At 38.5% G+C, this 9,092-nt stretch overlaps 1 protein-coding gene across 1 annotated transcript; it reads right to left on the bottom strand.

Annotated features, from left to right (window-relative positions):
• Window positions 1–349: 349 nt before the first annotated feature.
• On the bottom strand, window positions 350–3,089 carry SPINK2 (serine peptidase inhibitor Kazal type 2). The gene is made up of 3 exons (XM_023737383.1): window positions 3,063–3,089; window positions 1,716–1,825; window positions 350–838 (listed from the first exon to the last, which is right to left on the bottom strand). Exons 1-3 carry the CDS (start codon window positions 3,087–3,089, stop codon window positions 793–795), a joined length of 183 nt encoding a protein of 60 aa, XP_023593151.1. The 3' UTR covers window positions 350–792.
• Between the last annotated feature and the right edge of the window lie 6,003 nt (window positions 3,090–9,092).

The following is a 9,092-nucleotide window of genomic DNA, read 5'->3' as shown; positions in this document are numbered from 1 at the left end:
ATTTCAGACTGATAATTCTTTGTCCTGGGGGGTTGTCCCGTGCATTGTAGGATATTTAACACTATCCTTGACCTCTACCCACTAGATGCCAGTAGCACTCAACCTCCAGTTGTGACACCAAAAATGTCTTCAAACTTTACACCAAATGTCCCCTGGGGTCAAACTTGATCCTGTGGAGAACCACTGTTCTAAAAGAAGGAAAAAGCCAAATTCCCACATTAACCCTGAAGGGAGACCGGATTGAAAGGAGATACTAAATCTAGTAAATATTTTTTTACCTTCATGATTCTTTGACTTTATTAGCTTGGGTTAAAGGCACATCCTAGTAACTCACAATTATTGTCCACGTACAGAGCAGTATACCAATATAAAAGTAATTATCCAATTATTCCAGGATCAGGAAAAAGGGAAATTAGAACAAATCTTGTCCTCTCAACAATGACACCACTTTGTGCTTAATGGAATTCACCTTTGCCCGGGACAAAAAAGTGTCACTGAGAGGCCAGTGAGTGAGAATGTCCTTTTCAACTCGAAACAGTAATAACTGAATACAATGCTGATTTTATTTCCAACTAAATCAGGCGATGCACAAGTCATCTGGGCAATAAACTTAACTTAAGGGGCAAAAGGCAAGAAATTTTTTTAGGCTCTCTTCCACACCTCCTCTCAGAAAACGTGGATTAACAAATCTTATGTTAAGAAATACAGGAGAAGAGAAAAAGAGAACACTGAAGTTCATCTGATGTGCCCAGTATAAGGTGGTTTCCATTCTCTTTTCTGTGAACTGCTCCATCAGCACGGGCCACTTCGGACTATTTTAATATCGCTACCATCTTCTCTGCAAGTCAACAAATATGAAATAATTATTACCTACCATACTGAAACTGTTCCACTATTTGCATTAAAAATACCCATGTCATCATTATTACTATTATTTTTCCTTCCAGGGCTACACTTAATCATTTTTTTTTTTTTAAAGCTAAACCAAGGAAAACTTACCCCAAAACAAAACCCACTGCCGTCGAGTCGATTCCGACTCATAATGTAGAACTGCCCCATAGGATTTTCAAGGAGGGGCTGGTGGATTCAAACTGCTGACCTTTTGGTTAGCAGCCTAAGTGCTTAACCACTGTGCCACCATGGCTCCAAGGAAAACTTAACTAGGGTGAAAATCCCAACTCTGTCATTTTTTCCTTAACCCTAGGGCAAAGGGCATTAACGCCAAAGAATCACTTTGAGATCAGAGAATGGACTCCCTAAAATACAAAACAGCATAGTGGAGGGGATGTCATAGTCACCTGGTCACTTGTGCTACATGAAGGGCATCACGGGTAATAAACTTACTACTAAGGGCTCTATTAAGTGCAGCTATGAAGTCATACCTCTTAGCTAGTAGTGCAGTGTGTGCAGATGACCTGCACATACCCTTTGAATTTAAAAGAAAACGTAATATTCCTTGGGGTCTAACTACAAAATCCTCTTAATTTTGGGAAACTGCCCATCCACAATAGTAACCTGACTTGATTATCTGGTCTACCGTTGATTAATCACACAACTCACTGAAGGATGTTGTGTTTTTTTAAATGTTAGTCTAAAAACTGAGAACCACCTATGTCACATATTATACTTATCTGTAACAAAAGAGTCACTACTTCCTAAGTAATCAAAATTCAAGAAAAGAAAACTTGGCTGGCTGATAGCTGTAAAATTGTTACCTGATTTTCATGCACAGGGTACACTCATTGGGATATGTGGCCATGTCACTCCCACACACGGGGCTGAAGTCCCTCGGACATCCTGGTAATTTATACTGGTCGCATTCTGGCTAGAAAACAGAAAAGAAAAGAAAAATTAGAGAATAACTTGAGAAAACTCATCACAAGATAGTTGAACCAAAAACCAAACCAAACCTGGTGCCCTCGAGTCGATTCCGACTCATTGGGACCCTATAGGACAGAGTAGAACCGTCCCATAGGGTTTCCAAGGAGCAGCCCGGTGGATTCTAACTGCGGATCTTTTGGTTAACAGCTGAGCTCTTAACCACAGCGCCCCCAGGCTCCACGACAGTTGAGGAAGGAGGCAGTATCTCAAATCTACCTAGATTTCCTAGACACATCCTACAAAAATATTTCTATTTCCACAAAAATCACTTTTCTAACATAAAGATCATATCATTTCATTCATCTACTTAAAATCCGTGGTAGGCTATATTACCATTCAAAATACTAGCTTCCCTTCCCTGTAGTGCTCCTATCCCTGAGGGAAAATCATATATCCATGGCCTGCTGATGGTCAAACTGCTGTGACTACTTAAAACAGGGGCAAAGTGAATCGCTTCTGCACATAAGCCTTTAAGAGCCATTGCATAGTAAGTTATGGCTTTTGTCCCTTTGCCAAAAACCATCAATGCCCCCAATAGGATCTAATTCATTGCCTCCTAAGCCAAATTATCAAACAAAGAATGGTGCAATTATGCCAAGTGTAAGTCTGTATAATAGAGATGAGAATAAAGTATAATATTGGAAGTGGAGAAGATAGTAATCAGCTCTGTCTGGGGTGTTAGGGACATTTTCATAGAGAAGGTTATAGGTAAGTTGGGGCTTGAAGGATGAGTAGGTATCAGCCAGGTGGAGGAAACAGCACACACTCTTTAAAAGAAGGCTGGTGCACGTCCTGTTCCTCCCTACCCTTTTTATCCTTCTTCACCCATTCCTCCATCCTGCTGTGGGCATATGAGCTCTAACCATTCTCTTAGATTATGAGGACAAGAGCCACAAACTAGGATGGCAAAGTCATAAGTTGTTATTCTGAGTCTCTGTTACTTGCAACTGAATCAAATCCTAACTGATGCAAGTGATAATATCTTTTCTTTGAATGTTGTGTGCTATCACTGCAAAACATTATATCCGTAACACATCACCTGTGATTTCCAGTTTTGGTTTCTTTAAAGCAGGGTTTCTCAACCTCAGCATTATTGACATTTTGGACTAGATAGCTCTTTTTTGTGGGAAGCTGTCCTGTGAATTGTAGGATGTTTAGTAGCATCCCTGGTCTCTACCCACCAGATGCCAGTAACACCACTGAGTCATGACGATCAAAAATGTTTCCACCAGAAGAACTAGATGGTGCCCGGCTACCACCGATGACTGCCCTGACAGGGAACACAACAGACACTCCGTGACGGAGCAGGACAAAAGTGGGGTACAGAACTCAAATTCTAGTAAAAAGACTAGACTTAATGAGCTGAGACTGGAGGAACCCCAGAAGACACAGCCCCAGGACTCTCTGTTAACCCAGGACTAAAACCATTCCCAAAGCGAACTCTTTAGACGAAGATTAGACTGGACTATGGGACATAAAATGATACTCGTGAAGAGTGTGCTTCTTAGTTCAAGTAGATACACGAGACTAAATGGGCCGCTCCCTTCCAGAGGCGAGATGAGAAGGCAGAAATGGATAGGAGCTGGTTAAATGGACACGGGAAATCTGGGGTGGAAAGGAGGAGTGTGCGGTCACATTATAGGAATAGCAACTAGGGTCACATAACAAAGTGTGTATAAATTTTTGTATGAGAAACTATCTTGAGCTGTAACGTTTCACCTAAAGCACAATTAAAAAAAAAAAATGTGTCCAGACATTCTAAATGTCCAGGCATTCAAAACTGCTCCCAGCTGAGAACCATTGCTTTATAGTGAGAATTTAGACATTTACAAAACAACCTGGTATACAATTTTTTGAAATTTCCCCCAAATTACAGTTGTTTTATCTATACCTAATTCAACGGCAATATTTTGTAGCAATTTATCTTTTAGTATGTCTTTCAAAAGCATTTGATGTTATTCTCATATGTTGTTGCTAATTGCCATTGAGTCAATTCCAACTCATGGCGACTCCATGTGTGCAGAGTAGAACTGTTGCATTTTCAATGGCTGTTAGCTTTCAAAAGCAGATCACCAGCTCTGTCTCCCGAGGTGCCTCTGGGTAGGTTTGAATCGCCAACCTTTCAGCTATTTCTTTATACTCATGTTTATGCAGTCTTTATATTTTTAATTAAAATTAGACTGGCAAGTGGCATAAACAGGTTTGCAAACAAACACATGTGAATGTTAGTAAGAATACAACTCCACTGTTGGGAAATAAAATCCACTGACATACAAGAGAGTCATCTATCTACAATCAGCAATATGCTGGGGGAATTAGAGGAAACGGAGAGGGTCATTTATGTGGCAAATTATTTAAGCGGACAGTGGCTGAATGAGTTTTTACTGTTAAAAACCAGTAGTTCCAAAATGTGGCTGCACATAGGCACGTCTTTGGAAGCTTGTTAAAATACTGACTTGGGGCCTCACCTGAGACCTAGTGAATCAGAATCTCTAGGGGTAGAGTCCATAAACGCAGAGGTCTAGGAAATTCTGATTCAGCGAGGATTAGGTTTAGGAGCCACTGTTCCTAATCATCTTGGCATCAGCTCACTTTGAGTACTTAATGAAATGTAACAAAAATGTACACAGACACATGATTTTGCATACAATTTCAGGGAACCCTGCTCTAGAAACTTTCTGCCTCCTCCTTTTGTAACCAAAACACAGATTGTCTAGGTCCCATTCTCTCAGTGGGTGACTAGGTTAACAATTTACTAATCCAAATCAGTCTATTTAGCCTGAACGTTTTGAATTGTTTTATAGTTCGACAGGAGTTTTCAAACGCTTTATCTCAAAGAATGACTAATATATGAATTTCAGGGAGCATTAACAAGTTGGTAAGGAGGGTTTTATTTTATTTTATTTTATTCAAGCAGAGACATTTGATGTCCCTCAGATCCCTGCAGGATCTGCCCACCTGGAGGACAATGTTGGTGTTCCACTCTGTTTCCTGTCTGATTCTCATGATTTCAAAGCTGGGATTGGTTACTCACCGTTTAACTTGATGACATTCAGGTTGTTTACTTCTTGGATTTTAAAACTCTGAGCTGAGATATAAGTTGAAATGTACGGTTTTTATCCTTATCAATGAAGTCAAATAATTTCGTTAATAAATTGTGCCTCCATAAACCTTTAGTTTTATTAATTTACCCAAATTTGTGCCAAATAAAAAATTCAAAACAGGTTCATCATCTAGTAGGCTCTAAAATTACACCCCATGAAATGCAAATTACAGGAAGAGAATTCAACCCCGGCAGCAGAAAAGTCCTCAAAACTTTAAAGGACTCTACTCTCCGGTATAGGGCCACCTGATAAATTTATTTATTCTTTAGCAGAATATTAATTTTTATAGAAGGATAAGATGTGCTTTAAAGGAATTCTTTGGATTTTCTACTATAAGACTTTTCTTCTGAAAGATTCTTGTAAACTTTACTGGATATATTCACTCATTTATTCACTCGATAAATGAGTAAGATTTTAAGATAGACATTGTGGGAGATATAAAGACAAAGAAAAATTGAATCCTGCCTGCAAGAAGCTTAGGGTCTAGTAAAGGAGTCAAGAAATACATGTGGCAGTCTTGAAGGGTCAGTAGAATTTAGATATAGAGGACTGAGGTTGGGAGACCGTATATCTCAGGAAAGAAAACAGACAAATAAGCAAAGGCACTATGCTGGTGAGGGAAGTGTTCAACATGAAAGCAAGCAGTTTAAAGAAACATCCAAAGCCCTTTCATGATCAAAACACTCAACAAACTAGAAACAGAAGGGAACTTCCTCAATCTGACAAAGGGTATCTACAAAATAACCATAGCTAATATCATATTTAATGGTGAAGACTGAACGCTTTCCCCTAATATCAGGAACAAGGATGTCAACTCTTGCCACTTGACTATTCAGCATGGTACTAAAGATTCTAGCCAGTGCTATCAGGCAAGAAAAAGAAATAAAAGGCACTCAGATTGGAAAGGAAGAAATAAAACTAATTCTATTCTCAGATGACATTACCATGTATATAGAAAATCCTAAAGAATCATCAACAACAACAAGAAAAAATCCTGTTTTTCATGCTAGGCACCTCATTAATAAGTAAGTTCAGCTAGGTTGTAAAATACAAAATCAATATACAAAAATCAATTGTATGTCTAAGCCCCGTAAAACCAAATGAGACTAACGAGGTACAGGAGTCCAGTGCCAAGGGCCAGAAGGCAGAAGGGGACAGGGAGGCTGGTGATGGGGAACCCAAGGTTGAGTAAGGATATTGTTGATGTGTTGTGAGATTGTTAACCACTGTCATAGGGCAACATTTGTAGTAACTGTTAAATGAGAAACTATTTTGTTCTGTAAGCCTTCGCCTTAAGTGAGAATAACAGCACAATTGGAAGAGCATAGTCAATGTCACTGAACCGTGTATGTAGAAATTTTTGAAACGGTGTATCTTTGGCTATGTGTATTTTCACCAAAAAAAAAAGGTTGAGAAGTTAGAGGGTTAATCTGTTGTGGGGTTGTTAACCAATGTCATAAAACAACATGTGTACTACTGTTTCATGAGAAACTATTTGTTCTGTAAGCCTTCACCTCAAGTACAATAAAATATATAAAAAAAAAAAATCAATTGTATGTCTACAGCAACAACCAAAAATGAAATTAAGAAAATAATTTCATTATAATAGTATCAAAAAGAATAAAATACTTAGAAATAAATTTAACAGAGTGCAAGACTTATATACTAAAACTACAAAGCATTACTGAAACTAAAGAACACATAAATAAATGTAAAGACATCCCATGTTTATGGATCAGAGGACTTAATATTGTTAATATGGCAATACTCTGCAAATTGAGCTACAGAGTCAATGCAATCCCTATGAAAATCCTAGCTGTCTTTTTCTGCAGAACTTGACAAGTTGATCTTAAAATGTATATGGAAATGCAAAGGACCCAGAATAGCCAAAACAAACTTGAAAAAAAGATCAAGGTGGGAAGATTTGTACTTCTCAATTTCAAAACTTACTTCAAAGGTATAGTAACCAAGACAATGTGGTACTGGCATGAGGACAAACATATAATTTAGAGCAGCAAAAGCTATGGGAAAGCAGTGGAAGGTATTGTTAGAAAGGTAGGCCGAGATAAAGAAGTTAGACTTACTCTGCAGGCCTGGAAAAGTCCCTGAAGGTTTTACACAGAGATATGCTATACTTGGAGTTAAGGTTTTCAAGAGTAATTGCAGCTGCAGTGTATAGCACAAATTGAAAAATGGAGCTACAGAGGGTTGGGGAAAACCAGTTAGGGGGTTACTGTGCTAGTCTAGGTACGACGTAAGAGGGGTCCAAAAATGGAGTAATAACAATGGAAATGGAGAAGATAAACTAAAGATCTCTTGTGTGATTCATTCCTTTAATAATTCTATACAAATTGAGCAGGGTCCTGTAGCACTAGCTTCCTAAGTCTGAGTGCCTCCTTAAATTTTGCATGCTAGGCACCTCCCTTGCCTTACCCTACTCCCAGCCCTGAGCCAGAGGTGGGATTATCCCCATTTTCTGAAAGAAAATCAAACCCAAGAAAACTCAGTCATTTAATCAAAAAATATTATTGGGCACCCACTATGTACTAAAGACTGGGCACTTAATAATAAATAAGACATCATCCCTGACCACAGAAGTACCATATACATTTTACTGGGGGAGATAGGCAAACAGGCAATTACCATTCAATACTATGATGGGATAGTGAAGATTAAGAGTATTGGTTCTGGAGTCAGACTGCTTGGATTGAGACCACAATTCCACCACTTTCTATGTGATCTCGGCTGGGGAGATAATAATGATAACTGCCTTGTAGTGCTATAAAAGATTAAACAGGTTAGTTATATATAAAGCATTTATAACAATGCCTGGAATACAGTAAGTGGTATCTAAGAATGGTGATGATGATGATGATGCAGTACAGGTTGAACGGAAGCATAAAGAAAGTACCTTTATATCTGCTTTGGCGGGAAGGAGTAGAGTAGGAAGGCTTCTTGCAAGAGGTGGAATCTGAGTGGAACACTCAAAGAAGAGCTGGTAAAAACGAAGGAAAAAGTATTTCAGGCAGAGCAAGGATGAGTAAAGGCTAGAAAAGAAAATATTTGAGAAAATGCTCAGTACAGCTGGAGCAGGTAGGAAGCAGGTAAGGGGTGGTAGGACTGGAAAGCCCATATCATAAAGGATCACATAAGGAATCTTAAGGAGTTGGCTTAGTGCTGAGGCAGAGGCAGGTCAGCCAAGCAAGTTAATGACATACAAAAAGATGGTGTGCAAAAAGCAGCATCAAGGCCAAGTTGCCTTTCAAGCCTCCCAGTCTTCCTCCTACAATATCCTCGTATGTAAAATAATGATATCTATCTTTTGAATCATTAAAGGACCGAGCTATCTTCAACCAAATTTACATTTTTGTCTGTATCAAAAGGCCACCTAATCATACCAGGTATGCAAGGATGGTTCAGCGTTAGAAAATCAAGCAACGTAATCCACCGCATACACAGAACAAAAGAAAAGTATCACATGATCATCTCAAATGCAGAAAAGGCATTTGATAAAGTCCAATATCCATTCCTGATAAAAACTCTTAATAAAATTACAGTAGAAGGAAAATTCCTCAACATAATAAAGGACATCTATACAAAACCAACAGCCAACAGCATTCTCAATAGAGAGAAGTGGAAAGGATCCCCCACCCCCGCAAACAAGACAAGGACGCCCTTTATCACCACCCCTATTTAACACTGTGCTGGGACTCCTAGCTAGAGCAACAAGGCAAGAAAAAAAAGTAATGGGCATCCAAATTAGAAAGTAAAACTATCCCTATTCACAGATGATATGATACTATACATACAGAACCCCAAAGATTCCACAAGAAAACTACTGGAACTAATAGAAAGATTCAGCAGAGTAGCAGGATACAAGATTAACATACAAAAATCAGTTGGATTCCTATATACTAACAAAGAGAACTTAGAAAGGGAAATCAGGAAAGCAATATGATTTATAATAGCCCCTAAAAAGATAAAATATTTAGGAAGAAATCTAACCAGGGACACTATATAAAAAAAAAGACCTATACAAACAAACAAAAAAATAAAACCAATGAAACACTACTGAAAGAAACCAAAAGAGACCTACATAAATGCAAA

The sequence above is a fragment of the Trichechus manatus genome, unplaced genomic scaffold, assembly GCF_000243295.1.
Source record: "Trichechus manatus latirostris isolate Lorelei unplaced genomic scaffold, TriManLat1.0 scaffold00101, whole genome shotgun sequence".
Classification (NCBI taxonomy): Eukaryota; Metazoa; Chordata; class Mammalia; order Sirenia; family Trichechidae; genus Trichechus; species Trichechus manatus.
The sequence above is the reverse complement of the archived record's forward strand: the minus strand, read 5'-3'. Positions and strand labels throughout refer to the sequence as shown.

Bases quoted from the DNA above. Each gene is read 5' to 3' on its own strand.
- SPINK2 (XM_023737383.1), bottom strand. From the start codon at position 3,089: ATGACTCAGTGGTGTTACTGGCATCTG. The intron at 1,826-3,062 runs GTGGGTAGAGAC...TCTGTTTTCTAG, and splicing joins AGTGGTGTTACTGGCATCTG to CCAGAATGCGACCAGTATAA. The intron at 839-1,715 runs GTAACAATTTTA...GTTGACTTGCAG, and splicing joins ACCCTGTGCATGAAAATCAG to AGAAGATGGTAGCGATATTA.